The 13,192-nt window shown below is 34.1% G+C and overlaps 1 protein-coding gene across 4 annotated transcripts in view; it reads right to left on the bottom strand.

Moving 5' to 3' along the window:
- TOGARAM1 (TOG array regulator of axonemal microtubules 1) overlaps positions 1 to 13,192 on the bottom strand; it is an 80,779-nt gene that overhangs the window by 46,141 nt on the left and 21,446 nt on the right. For 3 of the 4 annotated variants that reach the window (XR_003795990.1, XM_029238730.1, XM_029238732.1), the window contains exons 4-7: positions 7,843 to 8,148; positions 6,293 to 6,555; positions 4,073 to 4,305; positions 1,175 to 1,275 (exon numbers count right to left, since the gene is read on the bottom strand). Coding sequence is in view for 3 of the 4 variants with exons in the window: in XM_029238730.1 (XP_029094563.1) it covers positions 1,175 to 1,275; positions 4,073 to 4,305; positions 6,293 to 6,555; positions 7,843 to 8,148 (903 nt within the window). In the remaining variant the exon portion in view is untranslated. The remainder of the gene's footprint in view (positions 1 to 1,174; positions 1,276 to 4,072; positions 4,306 to 6,292; positions 6,556 to 7,842; positions 8,149 to 13,192) is intronic. The other variant, XM_029238731.1, reaches the window with a different exon arrangement.

The raw sequence follows: 13,192 nt of genomic DNA, 5'->3' as shown, positions 1-13,192 counted from the left end.
ACCACTATAAAAATGTCAGTGCAAAATGTAATGATATTACAAAAGAGGTAATATCAATTTTATTTGTGAATTGGGAAGGCCTCCCAGAGAAAGCAACTGAGTTGTTTTCACAGCTGAATGGGGTGTGGTGTGGATTTGAGTTCATCCAGAAGAAATAGTATGTGCAACTGCAAAGAGATAGGAAATGGTACTGAAGGTGGTTTGATTTAAATGGATCACAACATACAAAGCAGGAAATGAAAATGAAGCTGGAGATGTCTGCACGGCTCTGATCAAAGAAGAATGCTCTGAATAAATTTAGGCTAGGCAATATAGTCAGTTTTGCATTATGGGAAAGGGATTGTAAGTGGACGAGACTGAAGCTGGAGAGAAATGTTAGGCGGCTAGGTAAAAAATGAGTAAGAGTGATAGTGGGAATTACAAAGAGATGAAATTAAGATATATTTAGGAGGAAGAAGTTTAAAATCTTAGCAAACAGTTAGATACACACACAGCTTTTTAGGAAAGTAATTATAAGGTAAACCTTAGGGTTGTTAGGACTTTCACACTGAGATCATGCAAAAATAAGTATCATATCCCAACTTGCTATAATTAATTCATAATTCAATAGTTTTACAAATCATAAAGAACATATAGTTCCCATCCTAAATTGATCAGAATTCAAATATTTTTCTAATTTATTACTAATACCTGAACCTATTTTCTAAGAACTGCTGTTATAAATTAGTGATTTCCAGGTTAGTTTGCAAAATGCTTAACACAAGATATTTACACTAGTTAAATATTATTTTTAAAAGAAATTGTCTTTTGTGGCCCCCGGTGGTTTCTAAACTATTCTGCACTTTAGAATCACCTAGAGAGCCACCTAGAGAGTTCTCAAAAACTTTGATGGCCAGGTCACATTCTGTATCAATTAAATCAAAATGTCCTGGTGTAGGAGCCAGACCGGGTAACTTATGGGTTTAAAGGGGTATCAATTATTCAGGTAAGTATTTTTTCTTCCAAGAATAGTAAGTATTCTTGCCAAAATGGCCTTTTAAGGAGTTAAGAAGATGGTTAGTCTTAATTAGTAATTACAAAAATTCTAAATCTAAAATACATTTGCCATCATCTTTTAATCATTTAAAAATCATACTTTCTATAAAACATTATTTATAAAACAGTCATAGAATACCTGCACTGGGGCTTTGTTCAGCTACCTGAGAGTTCTTATTCTTTGCAGAAGAAAGTCTTGTTAGACAAGGTTTTGATCCAAATGTTGGAAATATGTCTGACCTACAATGAAACAAAGTAATTTCAATAAACATTGAAGATCTAGAGCTATTCAGCATTCTTATATCAAACATTCTCTATACTTTTATTAACTCAATAAACTTTGATAGTGAGGCAGCAACAAGTATGATAAACTATGGCTAAGAATATTTCTTATTGGTATTCCTATTTCACCTTTTGAACTTCCAACCTTTTCAACATATGGTCAATCCTTAATTATTCATGAGAGGATTACCAAAGGAAATGAAGACACTACAATTTGTGCTGTTTAATCTTTCTTTGGGTAAGGGGAAAAAAAAAAACCTGACCCAAAGACAGTCCATTCCAGAACTAAGCCAAATGATTCTAATCATCTAGTATATTATCTACCTTCATATATAATATAAAAATAGGGACTTAATAATATTAGAGATCAGCAACAAGTGAGTTTTAGCAAATGCCGCTTTCTTCATGGACTATTATTTGCTATACTTTCTTGACTTCATAAAGGCCTACAGGCCTTATTTCACAAAGAAAGTAAACTGAAGAATATTAAGTCTGTACATAAAGGGAACTGTTTAAAATCAGTAAGAGCTAAAATGCCAATAAGTCAGTGATGGATATTATTAAGAAGAGATTTTACAAAGGAGTACAATTCTTAGTAGTTGGGTAGGCATATTTGTTAATTGACCTAGTGAGAAATCAATGTTAAATATTTTAAAAGAGTAATTTCTCTAGACTAGATGACTGTCAATTTACATTTATATTGAGTGTATTTGACTTAGATGAAAGAAAATACTTCAGTCTCTAGAAAAGTGGTTCTCAATAATTTTTCCTTCCCAACCCACGTAAGGATGAAAGCCCTGCACAAGTAGTAGTGACTTTCTTTGGCCGTGATTCTTAAGGCAGGATGTAAGCTGGTTGAGAATAATTGCTCTTAAACTAATAAAATAAAATGTGGAAATAGTAAATTCATTAAAGATAATTCAGTCCATAAATGAGGGTATACTGAACTCCTTTCTCACGGAGTTTAATATCTGAAGAGAATAACTCTATGAAACAATATTGCAAATAGTGAATTCTAAATGTTATATCAACAATATAAAATGAACTTTTCTTCCCAATTGCGTTCCAGATTACTTACAGAACCTTGAAACTGTAAGACTATGTAACATAAAATTTCACACTCATGTAAGATAAAGGAAAAACTTTAGGTCTAAGAGATAAATGTATATATTTTAAATGTCTGGTAACTTAATGTAAACATAATTACTTCACCAGCCCACATAGCCATTCCAAATTCATTCTATAAATATATTGCATTATTCTACACAGGTAATTACAACAAAGGAATTTCCAGTAATAAAATATTTCCAACTGCAAAATAAGCTGCTGTTTCAGCTAAAAAATGTGGGGAAGGAAATCATGGAATGAGACAAACCTCTCACAATGGGACACAAAAATTTGGTTTAATTCTATGAACTGCTGAAATAAAACGCCCTTTTACATTAATGTTCAACAGAACATCATCTCTCCTTGGATTATGTAATCTCTACCTATTAGAGGTTCTAGTTCACTTAAGTAAAAATAATGTAAATTTGATTTTAAATATTTACCTCTATATGTAAACATGGTATGGATAAAATCAAAGGAAAATGAAATTAAACAGACTGACAACACCAAAGGTTAATAAGGATGTAAAACAACTGGAACTCTCATACATTGCTGACAGGAGTATAAAATTGCACAAGCATCTTAGAAAGCAGCTTAGCACTTATTTAAAAAGTTAAATGTCCATCTACCCAAGACCTAGTAATTCTACTCCTAGGTTTTTGTCTAAAATAAAGAGGAATACACCTGAAACAACACTGCAAATCAACTATAGTCCAATATAAAAAAATAAAATTTAAAAATAAAATAAAATACAATAAAGAGGGAAAGGATTCCCCAAAATTCTAGAATAGGGTCACAGAGATTTTCAGAAATCAAGGTAGGATCACTGTTTAAGATTTAAAGGTTATTGAGGGGGCTTCCCTGGTGGCGCAGTGGTTGAGAGTCCACCTGCCGATGAGGGGGACGGGTTCGTGCCCCAGTCCGGGAAGATCCCACATGCCGCGGAGCAGCTAGGCCCGTGAGCCATGGCCACTGAGCCTGCGCGTACGGAGCTGTGCTCCGCAGCGGGAGAGGCCACAACAGTGAGAGACCCGCGTACCGCAAAAAAAAAAAGGGTTATTGAGGTAATCTGGAAAAGTCTGTCGAATTGCTATGCTGTCAGTATGGGGTGACCAGGACTCTAATTCTAGCACTGCTGTGGTAAGGAAACTCCTGAGAGGGCTGCAAAAGCTACTGCATGGAGTCCTAAACTCGCACAAGATAATGGAATAACAAAATATAAGAAATAGTTGGGTAATGGCTGGGTGGAATTTATCCATCGATTAGAGGAAACTGGTGCTGAATTTTAAACGAAAATCATTAAACGAAAACAGTAATATCAGCTATTGGTCAATCGTCAGAGTCAATGATACAGAAAAGAGCTAAAGGACAAGGAATATTAGAATAAATCTTAGGCATAAGAATAAGTGGGGCTTTGGGACTAGGATTTATATTAATTTAGTTGGGGTTATGCTCTGTCTCTCCACCACCACCCCAAACCAAAGCCAACCAAGGTAATATCTGTAAATTTTCTGTTGTCTTTTAAATGTATTTCAACGTTTCAAAAACTAGAAAATGGTCTTAAAGTTTTTTTTTTTAATATGATATTAGAGCTTCAGACTACAAATTACAGATCAGAATTCATTTAACATATCAAAAAATAAAGTACATTATTCTCTTCCCCTGGGGAGTTGTCGACAGAGAAGAAGTCAAAGATTCTTGGCTGTAAACTCCACTTTCACTGTAAGAGCTGATGTTTGGAGAGGAAGATCGAGATGCAGAGTCCACAGTCAAGTCGAGCTTAATTGCAGAATCAGGGCTTTCAAGATCAGAAGTACTGCCACTCAGTTTTGCTCTTTTCTTAGCTGCACTATTACGAAGGGACCTAAGAGAGCTCTGCATCTAAAAAAAATTAAAACAATTAACTTTACAAAATAATTATATAAGTAAAAGTTATCCTTAAATTTCAAACTCCAATAACTATACCTAGCTAGCCACTCTTCAATCCAATACTAACAAGATGGATGTTAACATATCTGTACATAGTATAAATACAGATTTCATCACTCAGGTATTTATTTATAAACAAATTCCTAGATTATAAGTTCCTTAAGAGGAAGGATCTCAAGATATTATTCACCATGGTACTTCCAGCACTGGGCACAACGACTAATATATTGTAAAAATTCATTCATAGGTGAATCATTGAATCAGATAGTAGCACAGTTAAAGTCACAGAGGTCCATTTAACCTTAGGTCAATAGTGTGCTGATGTGGCTATTTAGAAGTTCTATGAGAAGGTCAGCAAAAAGTAATCAGCTTTCTAAATTTGAAGTTTACATCAAGTTTGCCAGTGTTAAGAGTTCAGAGAATAACAGATCATTGTATGTAACTTCTGAAGACAAGTATTTATAAAAATGCAGAGTAGAAATGTTTATCACATATATATTAAGTTTGGGAATAGAGCCTTGAACAAGTTAAGGAACTCAGAAATATACATAAGCTGTGTTTTGCTTATATTTTGATTATAACAATTATAATAGTTGATTTGATAGTACAGTCACTTCCCTAGTAAATCCTTGGAAGGTTGAATATCCAAAAACATTAGTATCCACCTATATTTACTAATAATTATAAAAAAGAAATTACCCTTTCAATTACCCACTAAAAGGACTATTTTTAAGTTATCATAAAAGACAATATGTAGGATCAGATGAAATTTATGAGTTACACAGGAAAATGCCTCTTCTGTAAGTTTGTTTCCTGTAAATAAATTCCCTTCATAGTACCATTGGACTATAACTGGAAAAACAAAAGCAAAAAGAAAAAAACAAGAAAAGATTTTACAAGCAATTAGAAGTTGGAATGACTAATTAATTCATTAAGAACCAATTTTGATTCTTTATAAGTTAGTTTTACACATGCTTAATGTTAAAGAAATGCTTTTTAAATGAATATGCATTAATTTTTTTGAACAAACTATCAGTACATGATGCCTTACGTCTTAAAAACAGGCTAAAATAAGACCACAAAATATCATCACTGGGTGTTTCAGTTTACGTATTTAATGTAAAACACTTTTCAACCTGACATCAGGCAAACTGAAATGATAAAAAGGAAGCATCTGTGGAAATACTGCTCTGAATCCAAAGTAACCTAGCAGCCACATACCTTCTCTGGCATAATTAATATGTAGAGTTATCATATTGGCAATACATTTTTATAGTATAAATGGAGTGACCTAGGATTCAAAGATGAAAATACAATATGCTGTCAATTTCATAAAGATAAATAAACTTGCACATATGCACAAGGAACATGCTCAAGAATGTTTACTGCAGCATAGTTTGCAATAGCAAAAGACTAGAAATAAGCCAAAATCAATTATATGAGTACATTATAAATGTATCAAAATACTACTATAGCAATATAAAAAGTACATAAAACACAAACTAATGGTAACAGTGGTGCCTCCAGTGAAGAAGAAAGAGAAACTGGATTGGGAAGGGAACTATGTTATGTTTCATTTATTAAAAAAGTAGGAAACGAAAACGACAAATTGTTCATTTGGTAGGGGTTAGTGCATGGGTATATTGCTATATTATCTGTACTTTTAATTTGAAAAGGAATAATATATGCACAGAATACTGGAAGGAAAGACATTAGAGTCACACTGATAAATTATTCTGGGTAGTGGAATTTGGTGTGATGAATTTTCTTCTTAATACTTCACTATAGTTTCCATGTCTTCTATTGTGAACATAAAATATTTTTACAAATAAGACATCATGTTATGGGATAAAAAGTACTTGATTTTTCCTTAAATAACAACTATTATTTATAGACAATTACAAGCATTTAAAAATTACTGAAAATATTTGGTTCTAACCTCTTCTTGATCCAAATCTTTATCCCTGATATTTAATTCTGAAAGATCAATTGTAAGACTATCTTTTTCACTCTTCCAAATGTCATCTGGCTCTTTCTTTTTGGGTCCCACTGTACTTAAATCAGCTTTATCAGGCAAAAGGCTGATGCCCCGTGGTATGGGAGGTACAGGCTTGGTCCCATTTAAGCCTCGTCGGGAAGATGGTGATCTCACCAAGGCAGGTGTAAGTTGAACTGGAGAAGGTTTCTCTTGAGAATTTTCTCCTGCATGAAAACGACATATTTTATTCTTTTTTTTTTTCAACTTCAAGTTGAAAAACAGTTATTGATAGCATTAAAATCACAAGTGTTTAGAATTAGGTGTTTTTAAATTAAAAAGCACATTATATTTTACTAGAAATAAAGATTGCTACTTGAGATAAAAATATCAGTGTCCCCTAAAAAGTATAACAAAAATGGACCACCCAAAATCCTTTCATATCAAATAAAAATATTATATACCAAGTGAACCTTTTTTTTTTTTTCGGCCGTGCTGCATGGCTTGTGACATCTTAATTCCCTGACCAAGGATTGCACCCGCGCCCTTGGCAGTGAAAGCATGGAGTCCTAACCACTGGACCGCCAGGGAATCCCGTGAAATTTCTTCATACACATCATCATGATTAATACTTGTAAAGTCCGTAATAAGCTAGAAGGGTTAATTATCTGGCTTGATATAACTATGTAAGCAACACTTGAATGACTACTATGTGCAAAGCAGTAATACTGGGCACTAGGGAGAACAAGTTGAATAATGTCTCAGCTTTCAATACAATATCTGATTTTGGAGGAAAGACAAATACAGAAATAAATTAAAGAAGAGAATGAACACTCAGTGCTAAGAGAAAGTAATAAAATCGGCTGACTATGCAATAAATTGACCTTATGGTTATAAACTGGAACATTTGTGTTGTAGGGTAGTTTAAAGGTGAAATATCTGATCTCAGGGGCTAGGGATAGGAAAGCATTTGGGACATGGGGCTTGCCTTTAAAAGACTTCTTATTTTGAGACTGAATCTGTCTTAAGTAAGCTAACATGTTAATTTTATGATTTTGGACTGGGCTATTGTTAAGAAAAGAATGTTTTAGTTAATAACAAGTAGTAGAAAAACCATCAAAATAATTTTAACAGAGAGTAAATAGTCAATAAATGTCTAATAAATACTAGACATTATAGTAAATATATGAATGATATTTTATATTTGTAAAGCTAAAACTTGTTAGTAGGATCTCAGGCTGTTCATGTTCATGTACCTTATAAAGCATTATTATTTGTTTAGTTCCGAAAAAGGATTCTGAAGTGCCAATATAAGAAAAAAAAGAAATGAAAATTTCAATTGCATTTTATATTACACATTTGATCTATTTAACTTTCTGTTAAATATTTTCTTAAATATTTACTAATTCAGAGAAATAAAACACAATTTACCAGCTTTTAAAGATCTAACAACCCGAACTTCAAAGTAATTATTCGAACATACAAATAAATTTGAACAAAGTATTAATTTTTACCATCATGTATACCTGTAGGATCAGATGACTTTTGGCTGACAAGCCTTTTCTGTGGACTTGGCTTTGAAACTCCTTCAAAGCTTTTAAGAGGCCAGGAATTTGAGAAATTAACAGAATTATCTTGGGACTTCTTTGGAGATACAGTAAGAGACGTGTGCTTTGGACTAGCTCGAGGTGATGAGAGAGGATAGGATGGAAGAATGAAGCCTCCTGAACTTGGATTTGGACCAGAGTATGATGAAGTCCGTTCCGTCTGACTACCAAATGTTTGCTGTGTCTTACTGCCAAAATTTAGGCTAGCATAAACTGTAATAAAACAAAAGAGAATGTAATTTATTTATACACATCTTCTAAGAGTTTTAAGTTTTTTTGCTTTTCACATTCAGGTTTTTAATCCCATCTGGCATTTATATTTTTGTATGATGTGAGGTAAAGACCTAATTTAACTTTCTGCTATATAGTCCAGTTTCCCCAGTGTCACTTTTTGAGCCACACATTCTCTTTCATCTATAAATCTCCCATATGTATATTTAGGTCTATTCTTAGGTGCTTCTTATTGGTTGCCTTAGTCTTTTTGTCTGTTCTTGCACTAGCACCACAATGTTTTATTTATCATCACACTGATAGGTTGAGTCTCCTTCCATTTTTTTCCCAGTTTTATTGAGAGATGGCTGACATACATTACTGTGTAACTTTCAGGCACACACCATGATGGTTTGAGATGTATATATATATATATATATATACATTGTGAAACGATTATCAAAATAGGTTCAGCGAACATCTACCTTCTGACATGGATACAATAAAAAGAAAAGAAAAAGGAAAAAAAAATTTCTCTTTATGATGAGAACACTTAGGATTTATTCTCGTAACAACTTTTCTGTATGCCACACAGCAGTGTTAACTATAGTAATTATGTTGTCTCCTTCCATTTTGATCTTCTTTAGAATTATCTAGGCCATTCTTGGTCCTCCATTCTTTCATATGAATTTCAGGATTAGCCTGTCAGGTTCCATAAAAGATCCTGTTGAGATTTTGACAGAAATGACACTGAATCTCCTTGTTTAAAAATATAGGATCTCTTTTAATTTATTCAGGCCTTCTTTCATGTCTCTCAAAAAAGTAATTTAGTTTTCATAATAAATGGTACGCAAATCTTCTGTTAGATTTCCAGATACTTACACATTTTGTTGATACTATAATTTTTCTTAAAAACTACATTTTCTGAATGTTGCTGGTGTCTGGGAGCTTTATTGACCTTTCCTTTCAGGTTTTATATTTGGCAACCTTGCTAAATTATTTATTATTTTAATAGTTTTCTGTATATCCTTTTGGATTTTCTACATAGATAATTTATCCAATAATGGTAATAATGATAATGATGAAGACTATGATGACAATAATGAGAGCTAATATTTATTGAGCTAATGTTTATGTGCCAGGTGGTGTTCCAAGTACTTTATATGTATTAACTAATTTAATCCTCACAACAATTTTGTGGGGTTGGTACTATTCTTATTTTATAGATTAAAAAATGACACAGTAAATTGCTAAAAATCGCACACTAGGAAATTATAAAGCTGGGATATGAACTCAGGCACTCTGGCTTCCAAGCCTGTGCTTTTAACCACTACATTGTACCATGTTTTATCTGCTTAGAAAGGTATAATCTCCCAAGACTGAACCAGGAAGAAATAGAAAATATGAACAGACCAATTACCAGTACTGAAATTGAATCAGTAATTTTAAAACTCCCGACAAACAAAACTCTGGTACCAGATAGCTTCACAGGTGAGTTCTATCAATTCACCTATCCTCGAACTATTCCACAAAATTACAGAGGAAGGAACACTGCCAAACTCATCCTATGAGGGCAGCATCACATTGATACCAAAACCAGACAAAGATGCCACAAAACAAGAAAATTGCAGGCCAATATCACTGATGAACATAGATATAAAAATCCTCAACAAAACACTAGCAAACAAAGTCCAGCAATACATTAAAAGGATCCTACATCAGATCAAGTGGGATTTATGCCAGGGATGCAAGAATTTTTCAATATCTGCAAATCAATCAATGTGATATGCCACATTAACAAATTGAAGAATAAAAACCTTATGATCATAGCAATAGATGCAGAAACAGCTCTTGATAAAATTCAACATCCACTTATGATAAAACCTCTCCAGAAAGTGGGCATAGAGGAAACATACCTCAACCTAATGAAGGCCACATATGACAAACCCACAGCTAACATACTCAGTGGTGAAAAGCTGAAAGCATTTCCTAAGATCAGGAACAAGACACGGATGCCCACTCTTGCCACGTTTATTCAACATAGTTTTCAAAGTCCTAGCCACAGCAATCAGAGAATAAAAAGAAATAAAAAGAATCCAAATTGGAAAGGAAGAAGTAAAACTGTCACTGTTTGCACATGACATGATACTATACACAGAAAATCCTAGAGACACTACCAGAATACTACTAGTGCTCATCAATGAATTCAGTAAAGTTGCAAGATACAAAATAAACAGAAATCTGTTGCATTTCTATACAATAACAACAAACTATCAGGGAATTCCCTGGTGCTCCAGTGGTTAGGACTCTACGCTTTCACCGCCAAGGGCCTGGGTTCAATCCCTGGTCGGGGAAGTAAGATCCCAGGAGCCGTGTGGCACAGCCAAAAAACAAACATGAAAAAACTATCAGAAAGAGAAATTAAGGGGCTTCCCTGGTGGTGCAGTGGGTAGGAGTCCGCCTAGCAAGGTGCAGTGGGTAGGAGTCCGCCTAGCAATGCAGGGGACACAGGTTCGAGCCCTAGTCCGGGAAGATCCCACATGCCGTGGAGCAGCTAAGCCCGTGTGCCACAACTACTGAGCCTGTGCTCTAGAGCCTGTGAGCCACAACTACTGAGCCCACGTGCCACAACTACTGAAGCCCACGTGCCTGGGGCCCATGCTCCACAACAAGAGAGGCCACCACAACGAGAAGCCCACACACTGCAATGAAGAGTAGCCCCCACTAGCCGTAACTAGAAAAGGCCCGCGCGCAGCAATGGAGACCCAATGCAGCCAAAAATAAATAAATGAATAAATAAATTTAAAAAAAAAAGAAAGAGAAATTAAGGAAACAATCCCATTTATCATTGCATCAAAAAGAATAAAATACCTAGGAATAAACCTACCTAAGGAGGTAAAAGACCGATACTTGGAAAACGATAAGACACTGATGAAAGAAACTGAAGATGGCACAAACAGATGGAAAGATACACTGTGTTCTTGGATTGAAAGAATCAACATTGTTCAAATGACCATACTACCCAAGGCAATCTACAGATTCAGGGCAATGCCTATCAACATACCAACGGTATTTTTCATAGAACTAGAACAAAAAATTTTTTTAATTTGTATGGAAGCACAAAAGATCCCGAATAGCCAAAACAATTTTGAGAGAGAACAGAGCTGGAGGAATCACACTCCCTGATTTCAGACTATATTACAAAGCTATAGTCATCAAAACAGTATGGTACTGGCACAAAAACAGACACACAGATCAATGGAACAAGATAAAGAGCCCAGAAATAAATCCATGCATTTATGGTCAATTAATCCATGATAAAGGAGGCAAGAATAAACAATGGAGAAAAGACAATCTCTTCAAATAAGCAGTACTAGGAAAACTGGACAGTTACATGCAAAACAATGAAATTAGAACACTTCTCTAACATCATATACAAAACATAGACTCAAAATGGATGAAAAACCTAAATGTAAGACCGGATACTATAAAACTCCTAGAGGAAAATATAGGCAGAACACTCTTTGACACAAATCGCAGTAGCATTTTTTGGATCCAACTCCTAAAGGAAATAAAAGCAAAAATAAACAAATGAGACCCAATTAAACTTAAAAGCTTTTATACAGCAAAGGAAACCATCAACAAAACGAAAAGACAACCTACTAAATGGGAACAAATGTTTGCAAATGATATGACTGATAAAGGATTAATATCCAAGCGTATAAACAGCTCATACAACTCAACACCAAAAAAACAAACAATCCGATTAAAAAATAGACAGAAAACCTGAATAGACATTCTTCCAAAAAGGAAATGCAGATGGCCAACAGGCACATGAAAAGATGTTCAACATTGCTAATCATCAGGGAAAGGAAATGCAAATCAAAACCACAAGATGATAGATATCACCTCACACCTGTCAGAATGGCTATCATCAAAAAGAACACAAATAACAAATGTTGGCAAGGGTGTCGAGAAAGGGGAACCCTCAGACAGTGTTGGTAGGAATGTAAATTGGTGCAGCCACTGTGGAAAACAGTAGAGAGGTTTCTCAAAAAATTACAAATAGAACTACAATATGACCCAACAATTCCACTCCTGGGTATATATCTGAAAAAAACCCCAAAACTCTAATTTGAAAAGAAACATGCACCCCAATGTTCACAGCAACATTATTTACAATAGCCGAGATATGGAAGCAACTGAAGTGTCCATCAACAGATGAATGGATAAAGATGTGGTATATATCTACAATGGAATACTACTCAACCACAAAACAGAATAAAATTCTGCCATTTGTAGCAACATGGATGGACTTGGAGGCTATTATGCTAAGTGAAATAAGTCAGACAGAGAAAGATAAATACTGTGTGATATCACTTACATTTGAATCTAAAAAATACAACAAACTAGTGAAGGTAACAATAAAGAAGCAGACTCACAGATATACGGAATAAACTAATGGTCATCAGTGGGGAGAGGGAGGGGAGGGGCAATATAAGCGTAGGGGGTTAAGAGATACAAACTATTATATATAAAATAAGCTACAAGGATATATTGTACAATGCAAGGAATATAGCCAATATTTTATAGCTATAAATGGAATATAACCTTTAAAAATTGTGAACCAGTATATTGTACACCTGTTTCTTACTTAATATTGTATTGGGTTGGCCAAAAAGTTTGTTTGGTTAATGAATATGCTGTTCAATAAAGTTCTTGGTGAAAACGAAAAATGTGTCTTTTATTTTTACTTAAAACCGAATGAACTTTTTTGGCCAACCTAATAAATCAACTATACTTCAATTTAAAAAGTCTATTTGTAATCTTTTAGGGGTTCCCTCAAATTTTCCTTAAATTTTTTTGAAGACTTTCTAAGACAACAGACCTAGCTTATGTATATAAGAAATAAAACATTTTTCTGAAGACTTAAATGACTATGTATATCATGTATCATTTACTTTTAATTCATATCTGACATGCTTAGGACCTCTACTTCTACCTAAATCTTATTGGAGACTTAAGTGGTCACAAATTTACATACACA

Source organism: Monodon monoceros, unplaced genomic scaffold (assembly GCF_005190385.1).
Source record: "Monodon monoceros isolate NGI ecotype Baffin Bay Population unplaced genomic scaffold, NGI_Narwhal_1 Super_Scaffold_21, whole genome shotgun sequence".
Classification (NCBI taxonomy): Eukaryota; Metazoa; Chordata; class Mammalia; order Artiodactyla; family Monodontidae; genus Monodon; species Monodon monoceros.
The sequence above is the reverse complement of the archived record's forward strand: the minus strand, read 5'-3'. Positions and strand labels throughout refer to the sequence as shown.